The 23553-nt window shown below is 46.5% G+C and overlaps 1 protein-coding gene and 1 long non-coding RNA gene across 3 annotated transcripts in view; one reads left to right on the top strand and one right to left on the bottom strand.

Annotated features, from left to right (window-relative positions):
* Nucleotides 1–9171, top strand: part of LOC309608567 — a 44059-nt gene extending 34888 nt beyond the window's left edge. Inside the window, exon 2 of the long non-coding RNA XR_014232975.1 lies at nt 6423–9171. This is a non-coding gene — a long non-coding RNA (uncharacterized lncRNA). The remainder of the gene's footprint in view (nt 1–6422) is intronic.
* Nucleotides 9172–9261: 90 nt separating this feature from the next.
* On the bottom strand, nt 9262–23444 carry ZNF619 (zinc finger protein 619). 2 transcript variants are annotated; one of them, XM_082348606.1, is made up of 5 exons: nt 20959–23444; nt 20319–20401; nt 15643–15769; nt 14573–14686; nt 9262–10825 (listed from the first exon to the last, which is right to left on the bottom strand). In XM_082348606.1, exons 2-5 carry the CDS (start codon nt 20337–20339, stop codon nt 9381–9383), a joined length of 1707 nt encoding a protein of 568 aa, XP_082204732.1. In that variant the 5' UTR covers nt 20340–20401; nt 20959–23444; the 3' UTR covers nt 9262–9380. The 2 variants fall into 2 exon arrangements, with proteins under 2 accessions (XP_082204732.1, XP_082204733.1); XM_082348607.1 differs by having other exon boundaries at nt 14573–14683.
* Between the last annotated feature and the right edge of the window lie 109 nt (nt 23445–23553).

The raw sequence follows: 23553 nt of genomic DNA, 5'->3' as shown, positions 1-23553 counted from the left end.
TTATTTAAAAGGAGGTTTGTTTTTTGTTTTTGGGTTTTTTTTGTTTTCTGATTGAAGTATAGTTGATTTATAACTTGGTAACACATTCTGTTTCAAAGCACCAGGGAGGAGAGAGGACCCCCAGAGTATATAGGGAATGAATGAAAAATACCTACACAAAAGCACATCACTGAGAAGCCTCAGAAAAAGAGACTTAAAAAAAGATCCTAAAGGCTTTCAGAGAAGGAAAACAACACACACATGAAGACTTGGGAGTCGAGATGGCAAAGTAAAAGGAGCCATGTTTTTTAAATGCTGAGGAAAAACTTGCACTTCTTATCTAGATGGAGTCAAAGGGAACAGATTTATCCTCCTGCCTGAACCAAAATAAGACAAATTACATAAAACAATGGTTTTCAAGATACTGGGTATCAGGCAATGAAGGACATCAATTCCTGAGAGATGGGAAGCAGAGAGGTGAGCCCTGGGATTCTACAAAAACACTACTAGAATTGCTTTATCCAAGCAAAGACTTTTTCAATCTTGTGGACAGAAGTGAAAAGGGTCTTCCTTGTATGCTGTGATGCAGATTTCCACTTTTTAGTGCATTTCCATTTTTCAGTCCAAACTGCCAAATCTATCCCAATCAATCCCCCACACTCACTTGTTTTTTCCATCCTGATTATGTCTTAGTTTGGGAATTCTCATTTCTCCAGTCTCCTTAACTCCTCCCCTTCCCCAAACACACTCGACAATGACAGATGCACAACGGAAGCCACAGGCCTGGACCTGCATCTGGATGCAGAGCTGACACCTGCTTTCTTGACATCAAAAGGGTGAGAGGGCAGGGAAGGGGAGTCACAGAGGCTGAAAGGATGCTCGCTCACCGGGCGCCAGGTGATCTGGAGCATGGCAGGTGTCTCTGCTTCGCACACTGCCCTCCAGGTCCTGAGATGTGACACTGAAAGGAAAATACAGAGGCACAGGTAAGAGTGATGCTGCCTCGCACCCTGCAAATACCTTCTGTCCGCCTCGGCCCCTTTCCATTCCGCTACCCCTCACCACAAAGGCAAAGGGTTTGGAGAACCCGGTACTACACCCAGGGAAAGCGAATCTGTTACCCGGACACCGGCACCCGCATCCCAGGAAGCCACTAACCCCGCGCGGTGCAAGCAAAGAGAAAGCATGGGACTGCAGCCGGCGTCTGGGAAAGCTTCCAACAGGTTCAGTGGCAAGTGCGTTAACTGTCTCCCCTCCTCTCTAGGAACCTGGTAAGTTTCCCATCTCTGTGGTTCCCTATCGCAGCTGCAGCCGTCCTGTCCGTACTTTGGGAGACGGCAAAGGACAGAGCTGCTGGCCGGAGGCTCGGGTCCTGCAGCGCCCCCATTCGGTAGCTCCTCCGGGGGATGTAGTCTGGCTGGCTCAAGCCACAGAATGGTTTCAATCCTGGGAATTACCCAGGGTTCTCTGGTGTTCACTACTTCTGGTTGCCCTTCCAGGCACTGAGGGGACCATTGCTCCACACGTGCCCAAGAGGCCTGGGTTCTGTGGCTACACCAATGTGGGAGGATTGGAAATTGGAAGAGTGGAGCCCATCACTTCAACAGCCAGATGTGTATGGGTTGAGAGCAAAGAGCACCTGGTCCAAAAACCTGGCCGCTGTACCACTTACTAGCTGTGGGACCAGCAGCAAATTGCCTTGCCTGTTTCATTGTTAAATGGGTATGATGGTGGTACCAACCACAAAGGGCTGTTGAAGGTTAATAATTAAATGAATTCATGGATTGGCAAAGTGTTTACAGTAGTGCCTGGCACGTAATAAGTGCTTATAAGTTTGTGTTGTTTTTAGAGATACAAGTGCTGCTTGGGCTCCAATGTGTGACACAGTGTAGGGAAACAGCTATTAACATTTAGCCTTAGAGCCCTTTCCCACCGTATACCCAGATGTGTGTTCCAGGCCCAACCTGGAGAAATTCAGTGCTTCTACCCAGAAAGGTTTTAATTACAAAGGCATCTTCAGTTAGTTCAACTACATGACAGAGGGCCTGGATGGTAACAGGAATGGCTTCTCTTCTGTGACCACAGGTGCTACAGTATCCAGAGACTGTTCCTCTGCTGTCTCAAATGCCCAATGATGGGGGCCTTTCACGCACTGTGTAACCAGTCTCCTGCACTTAGGCATCTGCTGCACATTGCTCCAGCCCAGCTCCCTTTTGTAACTACACATATAAATAGATATTGAAACCAAACAGAATCATCTAGACAGCAACTGCAATCCAAAAGGAAGAACTAGTATGTTTTTAAATACATTAAACAAATGTAGTACTTTGTTGCAATCAATTCATATTCATTAATTAAACTTCCTTGCACTAGTCACTTAAATGGTCTTTATATAATAGCTAAGATTTATGGGAGCTTAATAGGTGCTAGAAACTGTGCTATGGCTTTATAAGCATCATCACTTTTCATTTTCACTTGAGATTGGTACTGTTACGTTCCTCACTTTACAACTGAGGAAACGGAAGCCAAAGAGGTTTAGAAGTAATCCAAGACCACACAGCTAGAAAAGCCCATTAACCAATACCCATGCAGTTTCTCCTGGGAGCTGGAAAGCATTTTAAACACCATGGAAACATGACACAGAATTCTCTGGCTCCACACCCCACAGCCTCTGCTGCACTACTCAGTCCTCCTTTATTTCCCCAATAATTGTCTGAACTGCCTAATGTCATCGGTTTTGCAGTCCTCCTCCTGCCCCTCCTAGATTCATGCTCTACTCATCTAGCATTCCCAGGGTGTCTTCCAAATTCTTCTAAGTTCCATGGCCTCCAAGGACAGGTGCGAACTACTGGCACAGGAGACCTGCCTGTTGGTAGACTTCATCTGTAGAAACTGATGTGGATTTCTGGCAGGTGCTTCCACCTCATGCAATTAAATGGATCTTCTGAAAATCATGTCCTCTCTGTAGCCAAAGGTATCTCCCACTGGGGATAATCTCATCTCACCTCAAACCACTTTTCCCCAAACACACCCTCACCCGCACAGACACACATCCACAGCTGCCTGGCAAAGGGGAACCCAAGTCAGGCCTGAGTCTGGCGTAGACTTCTCTGAGAGCTGATCTAAGAAAAGCTGTCAGGAAGCCAGCTCACCTGGGACCACGCTGTCTGAAGCATGGCTGCCGTCCCCTGGCTTCCTGCACTGCTCTCTGATTTGGGAAGAGGAAGAGTCTCAGATCTAAGGAGAAAAGAGCTCCAAGTGAAACTGCCCCTCTCTCGCAGCCCGTATGTGCATTACTCCCCTTCACATCTCTCACCACCATCCCTGGACTCCCTTAACTCTTAGGACAATGACTGCCCTACCACTCCATGGCAGCCCGGCCCCTCCCCTCACCCACGGAGTTATAACTGCTCCATCCACTTGCTGGCAAGGCACAAGGCTTCTCAAAATATGCCACAACACTACATTATCCAGAACTGAGTCTCAGGTAGAGGAGAATCCTGGCCTCAGTGACTGCTTGGGTTAGAACAGAAAATTTTTACTGAATATGTCCAGTGACCCTGACCAGTGACAAAGATTCTGTCCTTGACCAGACTCTTGGCAGGCTCCTCTGAGCCCTTTCTCCGCTAGCCTTCAAACCCTGGCCTATGAAGACATGAACAAGACATTAACATCATCTCTAGCAGTTCAAGGCCACATCCCTAGGATGACCCTACCCCCTCTTAGAGGGTCTGCTTGAGAAAATTCAAGGTTGTCTAAAGAATGTAGTGCTTGTTCCACCCAACTCCTGAAGATAGGGCCTCTGTCTCCCAGTCTCTGTGGGAGGGGGTAGGAGCCTAACTTCCATAAGCGCCAGTTAGCAAACCCAGACGGGTTTCACTTGACCTCCCTGTTTTACTGAGTCTCCACTCGCCCCCTCTCTACTCTCTCATTCTCCCTTTCAAAGACCGGGTCACCTCTGTACAAGTCGAAGCTGAGTTCAGTTCACCCTGGACACTTTGACACGATGACCAAGAGAGGTCTCCTCTGGAGAGAAAGAGGGCGCCTGGACCGAGAGGGGCTACACCACAAAATGCAGGTGGAGGCTTGGCAGCGGGTCAAAACAGGAAAAAGAGATGCTCAAGTGGACCGGTGGGTGATGCTGGGCGCACGCCCGCTCGGAGAGGCGGGAAGCAGGCGACGCCGACATCTCCAGCCGCCAACAAAGAAGGCGGGCACAGACAGCCCTTCGGAGGAAGACGAACGAAGCCGCCACCGCGGGCAGGGGCGCGGGCCTCCTCGGCCAGGCTCTTCCAGGTCAAGGCTCTCAAGCCAGCCAAGACCACGAACGCGCCGAGCCACCTCGCCTCCGAGACTGGGCTCACCCCGGCGGACATCCAGCACAAGGGTCCACTCTCCCCCCGGAGGGCGGGCTCCCCCAGCCAGCGCCGAGCCGGAAGGACGGCGGGAGCCCACCGTCCGCTCTAGGAAGCCCGGAGGTTTCCTCTCGGTGGTGCCGGTCCAGGGCGCTCACGTGACCCGCCCGCTTCGCCTGGCCCTATCTCCGCAAGTTGGAGATGGGCAGCAGCGGCAGCGACGGTCTTGTGGCAACCCTGCCTGCCTAGATCTCAGCGGCTGGCTGCAGATGGGGCCGCAGCAGGGCTGGTGCAACTGTGATCGAAAAGCGGGGATTCTTGGCCTCCAGGATGTGACATCATATATGGAAACAAATGTTTGTATCTCTTCTTAATCTCTCCCTATTCCTGGGACACAGTCCAAGGGTAGACTGGTAAAGATTAACCTAACAGTCTGAAGTTGGCTCAATCGCTGTTCCTTCTAACTTGTTAACAAGGCAAAATTTCACATATTAAGTGCTAACTTTCCCGGAGAAGGCTAGAAACTAGAGAATTAGCTCGATTTCACACTATAAATGCTGAGGACTGTCAGCGGAGCGCATTACAATTTAAACTGAACTGTAGGAGCAGACAGAGGTCTGCCTCACAGCTTGCCTAATCTCTGTTATGTGTAGGGTACAGGGAGTGTACAGAATGAGATCTCCCTCAAGATGCTGCTTAGAAGTCTCAGCTTGGCGGCATGAGGGCAGGGGCGGGGGCAGTTAAGGGAGATACAGGGAATACCCTGCTGGAGGCTTATTCCTTCCAGAGGTGTGGCAATGGTAGCTAGATTAAGGGAGAAATCATGCAGCCACATTGTTTTTCTGATCAACAACCCAGCTTCCACTTTGGAGTGACTGTGAACAGAGAAGGAAAAGCGGGAGAACTATAACCAGAAATGAGCTAGATGGAGAACTATAACCAGGGAGCCAGCCTTGCCACTGCTGGGTCAACTACACACATACACCCCGAAGTAAAAGGCCCAAGAGCCACAGAGATTCACCCTCACTCAACCCATAGCCAGAAGTACCTGTCTACCCCAAACACAGAGCACAGAGGAAATCAGAGGGGTTATCACTTCACATAACCCCACCAGCAAATCTACCCCCAAACCAGCCAGTCACAAGCCAACAACAAACGAAAGTCTGAACGCACAGACGGAGCTTACTGTGAGCCAGGAAACGTTAATGGAGTTTGATCAACACATCCAATAGAAGACTATCAAAGATAAATTGCCCAAAGATTCCAGGCAGTAGGGAAAAAAATATCCTGAAGTTATCTTCGTTGCCAGGAGACATGGAGCAATAGAAATAAGGGAAAAGATTGTAATCAAAGAAGTCAGCAACAGATACCTTTTGGATATTTGCCCCCTTACCACAGGGTGGGGCCCCAGCAGCCTCATTACACTGTATGAACCACCCCCCAACCCCCCACCAGAGGAGAGTAGGCCAGAAGTGAACACCAAAACTGGGCAATTCAGACTCTCTCTCCTAGGAATTTGGAATTAAGTCTGGGAGAGTCTCAATTCGGGCTGGCCCCTGGAGTGGAGTTGTAAACTGTGGGACCTGTGGCAACTTCTGCCTTGTGCCTGGGGATGAAGAAAACAGGAATTCAAAGAGGGGAGAGGAGATGGGAAGCGAGGAGCCTGCTGACGCTGAGCCCGACTGTGCCGCCTGTGGTTCTGATTGCTTGGGTTTCCAGCCTCCGGACCTCCCGGCTGCAGTCTTGCCCTTGGGTGTCAGGATGCACACAAGAGTCCTTATAATAAATTAAGTATATTTTAGTTAATTCAAGTAGGTCTCTGCTATTCTGAAACAGAGTCCTACATAACGTACTAAGCCAAGTCACTGGTAAAGGCAAAAGTCTCAAAACTGAATAACTCAGGTAAAGTGACACCCACATACCTTTCCAGAGGGAAGCAGGCAGTCCTCATGCAAATTGGGGGGCGCGGGGCGGTCAGCTGGTTATATTGTTATTTCACTTTCAGAGAAAATAGAAACTCCTGAAAGAACACTATTTTTTTTTAAGTTTTTTTTTTTTTTTTAAGGTTGATTCTGGTGGACCTAACAGTTTAAATTTTATTTATTTATTTATTTATTTATTTATTTATGGCTGTGTTGGGTCTTCGTTTCTATGCGAGGGCTTTCTCTAGTTGCGGCAAGTGGGGGCCACTCTTCATCGCAGTGCGCGGGCCTCTCACTATCGCGGCCTCTCTTGTTGCGGAGCACAGGCTCCAGACGCGCAGGCTCAGTAGTTGTGGCTCACGGGCCTAGTTGCTCCGCGGCATGTGGGATCTTCCCAGACCAGGGCTCGAACCCGTGTCCCCTGCATTGGCAGGCAGATTCTCAACCACTGCGCCACCAGGGAAGCCACCTAAGTTATTTTTTTTTAATTTATTTAATTTATTTACTTTTGGCTGCATTGGGTCTTCATTGCTGCGCACGGGCTTTCTCTAGTTGCGGTGAGGGGGGGCTACTCTTCATTGTGCTGTGCGGGTTTCTCAGTGCAGTGACTTCTCTTGTTGTGGAGCACGGGCTCTAGGCGCGCAGCCTCAGTAGTTGTGGCGCACGGGCTTAGTTGCTCCGCGGCCTGTGGGCTCTTCCCGGACCAGGGCTTGAACCCGTGTCCCCTTCATTGGCAGGCGGATTCTTAACCACTGCACCACCAGGGAAGCCCCAGAACACTAAGTTATGTGTGAGCTTATTTTTACACGTGTCCTTTCTGTGAGCTACATTATGGCCCTTTTCAAAAAACACTCCTGAGTGTCTAATTAAGTGCCAGACACCTGGCAATGCTGGTCCCTGCATCAGAAAGGACGGCACGTCGCTCACCTTTCAGCACCTAGTAGGTGCTGTGGAGGCTGTGTAATAACATTCAATTAACAACAGGAAAAAACTCTAAATGCCTATTGAATTAATGAATAAAGGAAGAAATAAATGAGAAAATAAAAGTCACCAAAGTCAGAAACCCATAAATCTCTTGGCTGTGAGCACTCAAAAGCCACTTTCAGCCCAGAGCAGATCTGTTTACTTTTCCCTCACTCCTTGATTTCTTCTCATGGTATAATCTGCTCCCTTCCAAACTATATTTAGAAGTTCCCCTTTTCTGAAGTCTGGCTAGTTTAGAGTCTCTCACCCCCACCCTTCCTTGCTATAATCCTCCCAGGTGCCCTGAGCCCCTTCCTGTTTAATGGTGTTTTGGGAAAATAGGACAAAATTTATATAGTTACACACATATATACACACACACATATATATAGATACACACATATTACATATATATATTATGTTTTTGACACACACATATACACACATATATATGTGTGCATGTGTCAGAAATATGTATGATAAAGAAACCATAGTTATTGTCATTTTCCTATATTTTGACTGCTTTTCTTAACAATGACTCTGGATGAGACATCTTTGCATATTCTGGAAGCTCTGACCACAGCTGGGTAAGTAAGTTTGGTTTCTGCCTTTTAGTCCCCTGAATTCTATGTATTGCACAAACTTTATCAAGGAATGAAAATAAAGAAAATATCCTTAACGTCCTGCCAACCTTTTAAATTTCTCCCTGTGCTGAGGGAACTTTTTGGGGTAATAGAACTTTTCTGTATCTTGGTCACACAAATGTATTCATTTGTCAAAACTCACCAAACTGTATACTTTAAAAGGGTGAATTTTACTGTCTATAAAGTATATCTCAATAAGCCTGACCAAAAACAAAACCAAAACCAAAACCGCCTTTCTTTGCCCTCCCTTACAGACATAATTTTATGGTGTTATAATGACAATGTATGTATCCTTTTCTTAGTACTTACCCCCATGCAATTATTTAAAGTACCCTTCCATGTCACTACACTGTCCTGAAGCAGTGATTCTGAGAAAGGTCAGGGCCTCTAACCACTGGATGGACAGTGTGGCCAAGTCAGTGAGATCATAACGTCTGGTAAGATTAGCGTCCTTTAAACTCTTCTCTTCGGTGTTACCAAAGTCATTCATTAGGAAATTAATTCAAAAGCACCACCCCTCACAAATGAATGATAGGGGACGTGGAGTAGGTGTGATAACAGGCTGAGGCACGTATGGTAACTGATCAGGAATGAGCTCTCTTCTAAGGCAGGAGCTACAGCAAGTCACTGTTGGGTTTCTCTTCTCCTTCCCTCTGGTGTTCCCCAGTGTGATGCCAACAGCATCACCCCATGTATAATTTAGATATACACCCGGGCACCTGCCCTCAATTGCACAAGCCCAAGTCACTTTTTGTACCTACATAGTTGAGTGGGCACTAAAAGTAAACAATGATATGGATGGGAACAGCAAAGAAACCCAAACAGAAAAAGCACATCCCCTTTCAATCATATTCTTGTCACTGATTATTTCCTTGCGCTATAGCTTAGTTACACAAGATCCTCATAATGGTCATTATCAAGGTAATAGAAAATCCAAGGCTCAGATTTCCCACAATGAAATTTGCTACTGGCCCCACCAAATGGCCCTCCTTAAATCCTGAAGGTAATCATTGGATACTTTTTCTGATTACTTCCTCCCACAGACTTTGCATTTTCCCTACTTGTTGAATTACGATGGCCCATCTCATTGTAATGCCATCCCCCTAAAGCCCAAAATGTTCTGCCAACTCTAGTAGCCCCAGAAGGCAGGAGCAGACTGATGGTAGGCCAAAACTGGGCATGATAAAGAGCAAATACTACAGGGAATTCCCTGGTGGGCTAGTGGTTAGGATTCCCGGATTTCACTGCTGTGGCCTGGGTTCAATCCCTGGTCAGGGAACTGAGATCCTGCAAACTGCGAGGCATGGCGCCCCCCCCAAAAAAATACTACCGTTTGCTACCCGGGGGATAGAAGAGGGTAATCAAACACGGTCCTTAAGCATGAAACTTAAATGGAGCTGGGAAAACAATAATGATTTACTTATGGAAGACCAGAAGAGTATCATTAAAGACATGACCAGGAGCCCAGAGGAAAGTCTGCTACCTTAGGGACAATGGAGTTGAGAACATGAGGGAGCTCATGGGGAATGAGATAAAGGGTTCAGGCTATGAGGGGATGACTTCCCAGGAGAAGCAAGATCCTGAAAGAAATGCATGATTTGTACAGGTGAAGACTTGGCCATTTCAGATGAAGGGAGCAGCACAAAGAGAGGCACAGAGCGAGGAAGCAGCACTGCATGTGGAGAAGACGGGGGAGAACCTGGCATGGCTGGGGCAGGGCTCGCATGTTGGGGAGGCGGAGGGGAGAGGACTGAAGTGGGGCAGTGGGGCTTCACCAGGGACGGCCCTGTAACTTGGGCAGGTTTCTTCCTAGTATGCAGTTTCTGATGCTGAATGAAACTTGCGCTCCATTTGAAAGATTTCCCGCACACCTTACACTTGTAAGGTTTCTCCCCAGTGTGAACTCGCTGGTGCTGAACCAGGGTGATTTTCTGATTAAACGCCTTCCCACACTCCTGGCATTCATAAGGTTTCTCCCCGGTGTGGATTCTCTGATGTATTATAAAGCGTGAGCTACAGCTGAAAGTTTTCCAACATTCATGACACTTATAGAGTTTTTCCCCAGTGTGGAACCTCTGGTGCTGGAGAAATACCGAACTCCGGCGGAAAGCCTTGCCACACTCTTTACATTCGTAAGGTTTCTCCCCAGTGTGGATTCTCTGATGCTGAATCAGGACTGAATTTGAGCTGAAGCTTTTCCCACACTCCTTACATTCGTATGGCTTCTCCCCAGTGTGGATTCGCTCATGGATGACGCAGTCATAGCTACACCGAAAGGCCTTCCCACATTCCTTACATTTAAAGGGTTTCTCCCCAGTGTGGATTCGATGATGCCGGATAAGTTTTGAGTTGTAGCTGAAGGTTTTCCCACAGTCCCTACATTCATAGGGCTTCTCTCCCCCATGGAGTTTCTGATGCTGAAGGAGGTGGGAGTTTTGACTGAAGGCTTGGCCACATTCCTCGCACGGGTACGGTTTCTCCCCAGTGTGGATTTTCTGGTGCCGTGACAGTTTTGAGTTATATCTGAAGGCTTTCCCACATTCTTTGCATTTGTAGGGCTTCTCATCCGTGTGAATTCTCTGATGCTGGTGAAGTTCTGAATATTGGTTGAAATGTCTGCCACACTCACCACATTTATAAAATACCTGTTCTCTAGGGAGGCCCTGCTTTGCAATGAGATGTGTGTGGACACCACATCTTCTTTCCAGTTGTCTGGCTATCTCTTCTCTTTCAACAGTGGAAGATGTATGATCCTGGACTGGCAAATCTGTGAAATCGCCATTCTTTGAGTTTGTTTTCTTCCCCATGTCATACAGCTTCAGCTTCTCTAAGCTGTTCTCAAAGTGAGGGTGCTGGGGAACATCCACCAGCCGTACCTCCATTATCGGTCTGTGTGACTGTGGTCCTTTAGAAATGCTCAGCTCTGGAGTTTGCCCTCCATTCTCAGTCTTGGTTTTACCACCTAGCATGATAAAAAGAAAACATAATATAACTGAATCACATTGCTGTACACCTGAAACTAACACAACATTGTTAATCAACTATACTTCAATATAAAGTAAAAATTAAAATAAATAAATAAATACACACACACACACACACACACACACACACACACACACACACACACAGAAAGTGAAGGGACGGAAAAAGATATTCCATGCAAATGGAAACAAAAAGAAAGCTGGAGTAGCAATACTCATACCAGCTGGAGTAGCAATACTCATACCAGACAGAATAGAGTTTAAAACAAAGACTGTAACAAAAAAATAAAGAAGGGCATTACATAAACATAAAGGTATCAAAGAAAAACAAGAGGAAAAGAAAAAAGAAAACATAACAGTCACCTATTTATGCTAGAAGGAGAAAGGGATTAAGCAGTACTAGCTTGCCCGGGACATATGTACTTTTTGGAGGGAGACATAGCCTCCTGATGGTGCCCTGAAGGAACAGTTAAAAATATTGGAGGTGGAGAAGGAAAGCAATGCCATTAAGACAACAAAACCAGTGCAGACAGCAGAAACTGTTAATGGAGACGAATGGAAGAAGAAAAATGGGAATGGGGTGGAGAAATTGCTGGAATGGAAAGGAATTAAGAAAAGTAGAGGGAGGGAATTCCCTGGTGGTTCAGTAGTTAGGACTCAGCGCTTTCACTGCTGTGGGCCTGGGTTCAATCCCTGGTTGGGGAACTAAGATCCTGCAAGCCACACAGAGCAGCCAAAAAAAAAGGGGGGGCTTCCCTGGTGGCGCAGTGGTTGAGAATCTGCCTGCCAATGCAGGGGACACGGGTTCGAGCCCTGGTCTGGGAAGATCCCACATGCCGCGGAGCAACTGGGCCCGTGAGCCACAACTACTGAGCCTGAGCGTCTGGAGCCTGTGCTCCACAACAAGAGAGGCCGCGATAGTGAGAGGCCCGCACACCGCGATGAAGAGTGGCCCCCACTCGCCGCAACTGAAGAAAGCCCTCACACAGAAACGAAGACCCAACACAGCCAAAAATAAACATAATAAATAAATAATCAATAAAAATTTAAAAAAAAAAAAAAAAGGGAAAGCAGAAGGAGCTGAGGTAGAGGAAGGAGATCTCTGAACTACAGCAAAGAAAGCTGGGTAAGCAGGTCTCATGCCACACAGCGTCCAGAGGGCTGGGAGATGCTGTCTGCAACAGTGGATCTCAAGGCCCTGTCAAGGCAAGAAACTGTCCATATGCTTTAGAGTATTCTGTAATCTTTAAAGAGATGTGCTCTATAGCAAGTCTGACTGGGGAAAAAACGGTTTGTAACACTGCCGGTTGTGAGGGGTTCATAAAAGGACCGCAATTTCAAAACCTATGTGCTGTCCCCTGGGAGAGAGACTTACCCACGAAAGGAAAAAAGACATGGCTAGTCAAGACCCTTCTAGGACTGGAGATGGCAACTGGCGGGCAAGGGGGACCCACACTCTCACTGGTGGCACTACAACAGGGAAGCCATTTTTGCCTTTTCAGGCACCAAAGATATGACAAGTGAAACTTCTAGCTTAGTGTTTCTTGAGTTATTTTGACCATGACTCACTCAGTACACACATGCTTGCACACAAAAATGTACACACTCGTACAAAACTGAAACAGAAACAAAAGTTTCGCAGAATGATACCCTTAATAAGAGTGATGAACATGTGACAGATTTTATACAAGTTTGGTCTATTTTATTTAAGCCTAGCACAGTCTAGTCTAATTTTTAAATGCTGAGCACAACTCATTGAGGAGTTGCAACCCAGAATTTTAAAAACACAGTTCAAGATTCTCAAGAACAGTGGTCCTCAAAGTGTGGTTCCAGGACCATCATTATCTGGGAGCTTGTTAGAAATTCAGATTCTCAGGCCCTACCCCAATCTGCCAAATTAGACTCTCTGGAGGTGGTGTCCAGCAGTCTGTGTTTTAACAAGCCCTGCAAGTGATTCTGATGCACACTAGGGTTTGAAACCCACTGATCTAGAAACTAAAAGAGGCAGTTGGAGGCTGTTTTTTAATGGTTTTAGGCTGCACTGTCTGATTAGGTGGTCACTAGCCATATGTGGCTATCTAAATTTAAATTAATTAAAATGGAATGAAATTAAAAATTCAGTTCCTCAGCTGCATTAGCCATATTTCAGGTGCTTATGTGGCTAATGGCTACCATATTGGAGAGTGCAGATATGTAACACTTCCATCACGGTAGAAAGCTTTACTGGACAATGCTGGTTTAAAGCTGTTGGCAGGCTAACTAAACAATGTGTAGCTGTGGCAAAGGGAGACACTGACAATTGCAGGTGGGTCCCCGGGAAAGGGTTTCATCAAGGTGACCTGAAGTGCTGGAGTCAACCTAAAGGTACCGATGAAAACAGAGTGTGGGTGAATAATAAAGGGGCATTTGGTTTACAGAGGTTCTGAATAGCATTAGCGATTGAGAGAGTATAAGAACAGGGCCAATTGAATGAGAAAGGCTATACACCAAATCTCTGGATGGTTCTTTACACTTATTTCAATTCAATATCTTTCAAAAAAAGGAAACCACTCATTCCCAATCATGCTTTCTGCAAACCAACCAATACTTCACATTAATAGAATGAAAGAAGAGAATCGTATGATCATCTCAATAGATACAGAAAAAGCATTTCGCAAAATTCAACATCCATACAAGATAAAAACTCTTAACAAATTAGGCATAGAAGGAACATATCTCAACATAATAAATGCCATAAGTGACGTGCCCACAGCTAACATCATACTCAAGGGTGAAACGCTGAAAGTTTTTCCTCTAAGATCAGGAACAAGACAAGGGTGCCCACTCTCACCACTCCTATTCAATACAATACTGGAAATCCTAGCTAGAGAAAACAGGCAAGAAAAAGAAATAAAAGGTACCAGAAATAGAAAGGAAGAAATAAAATTGTCTCTATTTGCAGATAACATGATTTTATATATAGAAAATTCTAAAGACTCAACAAAAAACTGTTAGATCTAATCAATGAATTCAGTAAAGTTGCAGGATATAAAATTAACATACAAAAATCTGAATAATTTCTATATACTAACAATGAGTTTTATGAGAAATAAAGAAATTGATCCCATTTACAACAGCATCAAAAACAATAAAATACTTAGGAACAAATTTAACCAAGGGGGTGAAAGATATCTACTCGGAAAACTACAAGATATTGAGGGGAAAAAAAAAATCAAAGAAGACACAAATAAATGGCAAGATATCCCGTGTTCATGAATTGGAAGAACTAATATTGTTAAAATGTCAATACAACCAAAAGTCATCTAGAGACTCAATACAATCCCTATCAAGATGCCAATAGCATTTTTTACAGAAGTAGAAAAAACACTCCCCAAAATAAACAGGCTTTCTTCCAAAAGCTAATTTATAACTTAGTGTTCAGGAATTCATAAACATTCCGTTCTCCTGTACAGTTTCACACACACCCATATAAAATATTCTTACAGAAACAAGTTCTTACTATATTCTGTTTATATTCTTAAGTTGACCAACAGAAACCTATTTTCACTACAAAAGGTTTGAAATCCTTTAGTTTTACAAAGAAAAATGACAGAAAATGAAATGTTTGGACTCGTCTTTTCCAGTTTGGGTCTGAAGCTCCAGCAAGGGAACCTTTATCATGTTAAATCATTAAAAGACCGAAGGAGGCAAAGCTGAAGAGGAACATGGTAGGTTCTCCTGCTTACCTGTGCAGATACCTCTCACCTCTCTCCTGATGGGTGTCCAGGGATCCAGGCCCCCTGGTACTTCCCCTCGCTCCAGCTGGAATATCAGTTCTGGTTTTGGGAACGGAAATGCTGCTGAAGGAGAAAGAAAAGGAACAGGAAGCTGATGAGAGTCTCCTCTGACCCCTCTCAGCCCACCCTCTGCTTTGCCAGGTGGAAAAAGAAGTGATGTCCTAGGAGATGAAGTGAGGCCAGTATGGAGAGACTCTGGGGTGTGAGGGCTCAAATTGTTTTGCTCAGGAAGAAGTTTATTCTGGCTCTGAGAACAAAGAAAGTTCCCACTGTCATTGGAAGTGTGTATGGGGGGCCCCCAGGAGACTCTCACACAGAGGAGATGGGACCAGAGTCTCCTCCAGGGAATTGAAAGAGTGAAGGAACAAACATGGAACCTTCTCAGTGCTCTGTGCCCAGAGCAAAGCCCCTCCCAGGAGAGTTCCCACAGGGAGAGAGGGGAAGTCTTTTTTTGGCCACACCTTGCAGCTTGTGGGAATCTTAGTTCCCCAACCAGGGGCTGAACCCGAGCCCTCGGCAGTAAAAGCGTAGAGTCCTAACCACTGGACCGCCAGGGAATTCCCGAGAAGTCTCGTTTAAAACCAAAGTGGCGACTTCCCTGGTGGTCCAGTAGCTAAGACTCCACGCTCCCAATGCAGGGGGCCCGGGTTCGGTCCCTGCTCAGGGAACTAGATCCCACATGCTGCAACTAAGAGTTCACATGCCACAACTAAAGATTTCACATGCAACTAAAGATCACACATGCTGCAACTAAAGATCCTGCATGCCACAACTGAAGATCTCGCACGCCGCAACTAAGACCTGGCACAGCCCAATAAATAATAATTAAAAACAAAAAACAAAAAAAACCAAAGTAAACCCAGATCTTTTCTCCAGCAGCTACTCCTACAACTGGGGATTGGGGCGCTCAGCTCATGGAGCATCAATCCTGATAATATTAGAGATCCCAGATCCATTAAGGAGGAAGCCAGGAGCCCACAATGGCAAAAGCTGAGTTTTAGGAAGGAAGGAGGACTCACCCACGGAAGTTACGTTTGCATAATTCTCCAGCATCACCTCCCTGTACAGGGTCCTCTGCGCAGAGTCCAGTCTGGCCCATTGGTTCTGGGTGAAGTATATGGCCACGTCCTCAAAGCTCACTGATTCCTGAAACAACAGGTTCCTGCTCAAGCCCTGGATGGGGCAGAGGGAGCGGCCTGAACTCCAGGGAAGGGAGGAATCTCCTGGAGTCCATGGCTCTGAGCCCCAGGGAGGGTGTGTACTGGAAAGAAGAGCCACACAGCACCCCAGTCAGGCACAGCCCTCAGCCAGCATCCCCATTTTCAACGTGCTTGCCTCTGGGGCCCCACTACTCTCATCCCAAGCACACAGTGCAGCACCTACTGTTGTCTGCCTGGTGATCACAGCAACCCTGGGTCTGGTTCCATGGGCTGGGTCCATCTTTCTGGCATGTTTTCTAAAATGACCACAGCAGGTATCTTTTGCCCAGCCTCCACCCATCCTGGAGCCCCCATCAGGGCCTCCCGCTCAGCTCCTCTCTGGACGGCCCCCTCCATATCTTTTAGTATAGACAGAGGGGCGATTCTTCCTCTTCCCAACATCTTGCCTTATCAGGAAGCTGTTTGTCCCATGAAGGCAATGTCACCTCCTCCTTTCCTAACACATCTGACTCCAGGGACAGAAAGGCAGTCTCCATTCTTCAACATGGACCTGTCCCTGATCACCTAAGCTCTGTCCGACCTTCCAACACTGTCCTCTTCACCAGGTGTGTCTCTTCCTGCCTCCCACTGGGGCCGTTTCCACCTTCCCTAGGGAGAAGGAAAGTCACAGCTTGTTTAGGCCGTTGTGCCTTGTCCCGTGCCAGTTACTTTCACATCAATTAGCTCAATCCTTAGAACACATCTGTGAAGTAAGAATTATTATTCCCATTTCTAGATGATGGGGATCAGTGATAGTAAGCACTTTCAAATAGACAAAAGTGAGTCCTCTTTATCTGAGTATTTATTACAAGGTTGAATAAGGAAGCAAAAATTTCAAAATGAACTGACCACTTACATAAATTAGTCCTACTATAATATCTCTCCCTGAATCACACTGTCCCCTATCCCAGTCTGTCATGTCAACAACCGTCTCTTTGTGCTTAGTCCCTTATGGGTGGAGGAAATAACTAAAGAAGTATCAGAGGGTTGTAGCCATCATTGTAAAGACTGGTTCAGACAAGAACCATCGCTGGATGCTAAATCTAGGCGGAAATTTTGATGAGGAGCAGGATATGTGCATGCTCTTAAATGTTTCCCAACAGATTTATCAGTTGCAAGGGGAAAATAATAACCATACAGTGAAGAAATCAGATAACACCTTGACCAGGAAATCTAAACATGGCTAGTGTGACTGATGAACTGGATTTCTAATTTTAATTCATTTTAATTTAAATAGGCACCTGTAACTAGTGGCTCCCTTACTGAACAGTGGAGAGAACAGACACTTTGCTGATCCTGAATGTTAATATTCTGTCTTTACTTCCTTGAGAGTCAACAGCTGAGACCATGGTCCTGACCTTCTTCCTTCACATTATGGCTTCCACCCTCCTCTCCTCTCTAATTATCGATGCGTCCTTCGTTCTTTGTTCTCTGCAACATTCAGCTTCTCAACATCCAGCTCCATCTCTCATCACTCTGCTTTGGTCCTTTGCTAGTACTTCCTCCTTCTCCGTTATTAAATCAACAGCGTTGTAGATTCCTCTATGTGGGAAGCAGATAAGAGCAGCACAGCATAATGGCTAACAGCACAGACTTTAGAGCTGTGGTTCTCAACGGGAGGCGGAGCGGGGGGAGATACTGTGCCCAACAGGGAATATGTGGCAATGCCCGGAGATGGTTTTAGTTGTCACAACTGTCGGGTGGTGGTGATGCTACTGGCACCTAGTGGGTAGAGGCCAGGGACAGATGTTACTGTGGGGGACACAGGAGGGTCCCCCACAGCAAAGGGTTACCTGGCCCAAAATGTCAACAGTGGTGAGGTTGACAAATCCTGCTCTAGAGCCAGACTTCCTAGGTTCAAATCCCATCCCTATAGCCATTAGCTGTATGAACTTGGATGAGACACTTAACTTTTTGTGCCTCAGTTTCTTCATTTGGAAAACTGGGACAACAGCAGTACCTAGCTTATGGGGCTCTTGTAAGGATGGAATGAATTAATATGTGTAAAGCAAACATCGCCTGGCACATGATGTTATATAAATCTCAGCACTTATTATAACCACAGATGAGATTAGGGGAACTTCCTAAAAGATTCCAAATAACAAATGTTTCTCATAGAGACTGGAGCAAAGGCTGACAGTTATATCTATCTATATATCTATCTATCTATCTCACTTCTGAGAGGTCCTAAAAGAGAGCAACTCAGCTGAGAGGTTTGAGTTTTTAGCATCTCTTCTAGCTGGAATGCACATGACAGCTGGAAATCAAGCGGCCACCTTGGATCATGAAGTAACCTTGGGCATGAGAGCCAGTGCTAGGACAGTGGAGCAAAAAGACGGAAAGAACGTGGAGGACTTCCATGGTGGCGCAGTGGTTAAGAATCCACCTGCCGGGGGCTTCCCTGGTGGCACAGTGGTTGAGAATCCGCCTGCCAATGCAGGGGACACGGGTTCAAGCCCTGGTCTGGGAAGATCCCACATGCCGCGGAGCAACTAGGCCCGTGAGCCACAATTACTGAGCCTGCGCGTCTGGAGCCTGTGCTCCGCAACAAGAGAGGCCGCAATAATGAGAGGCCTGCGCACCGCGATGATGAGTGGTCCCCACTTGCCACAACTAGAGAAAGCCCTCACACAGAAACGAAGACCCAACACAGCCATAAATAAATTAATTAATTAATTAAAAAAAAAAAACATTACACAATGAGAAAGATTAAAAAAAAAAAAAAAAAAAAAGAATCCACCTGCCAATGCAGGGGACACAGGTTCGAGCCCTGGTCTGGGAAGATCCCACCTGCCGCGGAGCAACTAAGCCCATGCGCCACAACTACTGAGCCTGCGCTCTAGAGCCTGCGAGCCACAACTACTGAGCCTACGTGCCACAACTACTGAAGCCCGCGTGCCTAGAGCCCGTGCTCCGCAACAAGAAAAGCCAGCGCAATGAGAAGCCCGCGCACCGAAACAAAGAGTAGTCCCCGCTCGCTGCAACTAGAGAAAGCCCGCACGCAGTAACGAAGACCCAACACAGCCAAAAATAATTAAATAATTAATTTAAAAACGAAAGTAGGGGCTTCCCTGGTGGCGCAGTGGTTGAGAATCTGCCTGCCAATGCAGGGGACACGGGTTCGAGCCCTGGTCTGGGAGGATCCCACATGCCGCGGAGCGGCTGGGCCCGTGAGCCACAACTACTGAGCCTGAGCGTCTGGAGCCTGTGCTCCGCAACAAGAGAGGCCGCGATAGTGAGAGGCCCGCGCACCGCGATGAAGAGTGGCCCCCACTCGCCGCAACTGGAGAAAGCCCTCACACAGAAACGAAGACCCAACACAGCCAAAAATAAAAATAATAAATAAATAATAAATTAAAAAAAAAAAAAAAAAACGAAAGTAATTTATTAAAAAAAGAAAGGACCTTGATGTGTGATGACAGTGGAGCTGCCACACTAGCCCTAGGCTGCCTCTCCCAGACTTCTTTGCTGTGAGAGAGAAGCTTCTATCTTGTTTAAGCCACTGTCACTTGGGGTTCTCTTAGTGGAACATAATCCCCCATGACTACTATAGTCCAGGCAAAGCACTTGGAGAGAACAGACTGTCCCAAAAGATGTTTAAACATTTCCTGACACAGAACTAATGTTGGCTTAAGTGCTGAAACAGAAGTGGATGGTCCAGTGTCCAGAAAAATGAACCAAATACACATTGCTCTTAAGTTTCTGGGATGGACCCTTCTCATTATATGATACATCCATTACATGATACACCCAGCTTTCTCATTACATGATGTAGGACTTTGGAGAAAAATTTACTGAAATTATCCTGTACCACTAAGAAAACTCTGGAGGGAAAACTTCCTCCAATGCTGCATGAATTTGTGCCAACAATGGACACAGCCTCTTACACAGGTTAAGCTGCAGTCTTTGCAATGGGCTAGAGGCACTGGCTTCAGCTCCAAACTCAGCATTCCTCCAAGAATTTACCTCCTTCATCAATCCACACCCTCCAATGCTCCCAGTTTGGGCTTCATTGTACCCTAACTCCGTGGTCTGCAGAGTAAACTCCTCCTGTGGGCGTGCCTGTTTAATCTTAGGAGGCAGCCTTCCTCTGTGTATTGTCACGCAGACTAGCACTCCCCAAATTTTAACTTGCCCATTAATTCCCCAGATATTGTACAAATGTAGCTTCTGATTCAGGAGATCTGAGATTCTGCCTTTCTAATGAGCCCCCTAGTGAGACCAAAGCTGCTCATCGGTGCACCGTACTTGCAGTTTGCATGGACGTAGATTCTCAGTTTCTAGGAGAATTTCTTGGCTGGTGCTCCCCTCTTTCCCAACCTGATCCTCCCAAGTTTATCCTACTCTCCCTCATCAACTCCCCTAACACACTCCTTTGCCATACTCTTTGATGGATGCAAAGCTAAGCACAGGACTGTTCAAGGCAGGCTACGAGTCCTGTAAAGCCCTTTCATATCTGTTTTGAATATGGAAAGCTGGAAGAAAGCTCAGCTCACCTGGGACCATGTCTGGAGCATGGCTGATGACCCCTGGCTTCACGCGGTGCCCTCTCTGTTTGGAAAAGCAAGAACCTGCAGAGCTAAGAGGAGAAAGAACCACAATGAGACTGACCCTGTCTTGTTTCCCACACTTGCCACCTCTTCCTCCCTCAGTCTCCTTGGCACTATCCTTGGAAACATACTCTTAGGACACTGTGGATGGCCTCACTGCACCCTTGCTAGGGATTCATTGTGCGCTGCAACTGCTCCTTTGTACACTCTACAAATTTGCCTGGTGAGGGTGGAAATTCCTAGAAAGAATCTCTGAAGTCAAGGACTGCAATGTATTCATGGCTTTTAAGAAAATCCCTGACCCACTGTGAATGCGTTACTAAGTAGTCTGCACTGAATGCTTCTACTGATCATGAATGGCAAAGACTCTAAACAAGCTTCTGAAGAGAAAGTAGGGTAAAGGGGGGTCCGTGGACCTCTGCACCGGCTGCAGAAAAAAATGCAAGGGGTGTTCTGACCCCGGGAGGAAAAGGTAAGACGCTCAACGTCCCAGTGGGCGATGGGGACCGGAGACCACATCCACATCTTAACACTCCACCCTGGGAAGCAGGCGACCCCAAACGTCACCTGACCCCACCCTGAGTACCGCGAATCAGAGGAGATCCAGCCGGCTCTTCGAGGCAGGAAGGTCTATGGCGCCTCTCCGGCAGAGGGCTGGGACCAGGCTCGTGGCGCCCCGAGGGCCCCTCCGCGGCGAGTGCCAGGCCCTGACGCCCGAGCTCCGGGATGCGGAGGGCTGGGCTACTGGGGAGCAGGGTCGCGGAATCCCCAGCCGCTCCCTGAGTGCCGGCAGCCCAGCCGAACAGAGCCAAAGCGGAAGCGCTCCAGGCCGGCGCCCTGGGCGCCTCTCTAGGAAGCCGGGAGGCTGGCCCTTCTCCATGGTTCCCCCAAGCCAGACCCCAGACTACTGCTCCCTCACCGGCTCTTCCCTATGGCTGCTCACCCCAAGTTGACTATCACTTCCTCAAGGACAGTTACCACGTCGTACTTCTTGTGATGCTTCGAGTTCTGGCGCTAAGGTTTGCTAGCAGCAACTTAACCTAATGAATGTAAAGCCCCATTCTCCCGCTTAGTGGCTGATGGCCTGGACTGTGACCTAAAATCATGAAGTCTGGGGTCTGACTATCCAGGTTCAAATCCTGTCTCCACCATTTATTCATTGTATGGCCTTGTGCGAATTACTAACCTTTTCCTCAGTTTTTCAGTTGAGAATGGTAATAGTTTCAAACTCATAAATTCAATGGATTAACTGACTCGGTCAATTCATGCAAAGCACTTATAACAACTTCTGGTTCTAAACTATCACATAGATACAGGCTGTAATACTGTGATTTAAATACATATTTGGGGAATTCCCTGGTGGTCCAGTGGTTAAGACTCCCCGCTTCCACTGCAGGGGGCGCAGGTTCATCCCTGGTTGGGGAACCAAGATACCGCATGCCACGTGACCAAAAAATTAAAAAATTAAAAAAAAAAAAGAAATACACATTTGATCTTCACTTTGTGACACAAGAAGTTTCTAAAATCCTTGGAGTCTCCGGAGTAGTGAGACTGCCTTTGTGTCTTCTGATACGTCGGTAGCTGGGGGCCCCTAACTTCGAGGTGACAGTTGGGGGGGCCTGGTCACCAGAGGAATCCACCAGGGGATTGGGACCACGTGGCCCCACCGCCTGGAGCAGAGAGGGGCTGGAGATCCAGCTAATCACCAATGGCCAATGATTTAACAAACGTGCCTACCTAATGAACCTCAATAAAAACTCTCAAGGGATGGGGGGCTCAGAGAGCTTCCAGGATGAATACATGAAAGTGCTGGCAGGGTGCTAAGCTAGTGAGGGCACAGCAGCTGTATGCCCTTTCCCCCCACACCTTGACCCATGCACTTCCACTTGGCTGTTCCCTAGTTTTATCTTTTCTGACAAACTGGTAACGAAGTATTTCTCAGTTCTGCAATGAGCCTTAGCTCTAATAAACCCTTAAACCTAAGGAGGGAGTCATGGGAACTCCAATTTTCAGCTGCACAGTGAGAAGTACAGGATGCCTGGGACTTGCAATTGATGTCTGAAGTCGGGGCAGACCCCTTAACCTGAGGCTCACCTGGGTAGTTAAGGGTCAGAATTGAACTGAAGTGTGGAGAGTTAGAGAAATGGTGTGGGGGAAAAAACAAAACAAAAAACCCCATACATTCGCTATCAGATGGCCGTGAGTAAAAACTCATAAGCGCACAATAAAAATACTTTGACAAGTAAGCATTCAAAAGTTTTATTACTCATGAATGCTACCTGGAATACTATAGAATGCAGTTCATGAAACTAAAAAAAAAAAAAAAAAAATTAATCCAAGAAGAAAAGGTGGGACAGAAGCACCAGTGGTAAACCAAGACACTAGTAGAAGACATCACTTATTTACATTAATATGAAGACTACCAAATGGCATCACCACTGCCACTTTGTTTTGGACTCTTGTCAAGGTAAGGAATACTGCCAAGCTTGACACCACCTGACCTTCCCACTCTTGTTCCCTTGTTTCATTCAGTTCAACAGCACACGATCTGAATCTCAGGTATCATTCCATTTAAAAACACCCTATGGCTTCCTACACCCCACCTGCCCAACACAGACCCAACAACTGGCTTCCGGGTCCAGTGGCCTCTGGCCAGTCCTCTATATTCCTAAGGTTCATACCACCCTTCCCCTTACACCATCTTTCTTTTGGGTGGAAGCTGAAGATTCCACTTTCGACAACCCCCTCAGACAAGGACAGGTAACCCAAAACTGCCTGTATTTCCTTTATCACAGAAACTATTACACTGTATCACCTGCCTATTAATACCACCAAGCAAAAATGAGCTGTCCTCCTTGTCCTAATGAGGCTCAGAAGCCAGCTTTTGATTAGAAATGATTGGGAACCAGAAACTTTAAGGAACCAATGTATAATGTATTTGTTTTCCTAGTTTATTTTTAAAAGAAAATTTACTAAACTCAAGCATCAAAAGCAGCTGGGATTTTACTTATTTATGGGAAATATATTTGTACAAGGGAAAAAAACTAACCCAGTGGTCTAATTATCATGATTTCCCATGAGAACATTACTTATGACTTTGTGTGATGACTCTGAATCTGGGCAGAGTGGGACTAAGGAACTGATTCTCCAATGACGACGTTAACAACCCTACCATCAATCT

The sequence above is a fragment of the Balaenoptera borealis genome, assembly GCF_965194805.1.
Source record: "Balaenoptera borealis genome assembly, chromosome: 12".
Taxonomy (NCBI): Eukaryota; Metazoa; Chordata; class Mammalia; order Artiodactyla; family Balaenopteridae; genus Balaenoptera; species Balaenoptera borealis.
Note: the sequence above shows the minus strand (reverse complement) of the source record. Positions and strands in the feature narration are given on the sequence as shown.

Coding starts and splice junctions, on each gene's coding strand:
- ZNF619 (XM_082348606.1), bottom strand. CDS start 20,339: ATGCTCCAGACATGGTCCCAG. Junction 15,770..20,318: donor TGCTCCAGACATGGTCCCAG/GTGAGCTGAGCT, acceptor CTGTTGTTTCAG/GAATCAGTGAGCTTTGAGGA. Junction 14,687..15,642: donor TGCAAACGTAACTTCCGTGG/GTGAGTCCTCCT, acceptor TTTCTCCTTCAG/CAGCATTTCCGTTCCCAAAA.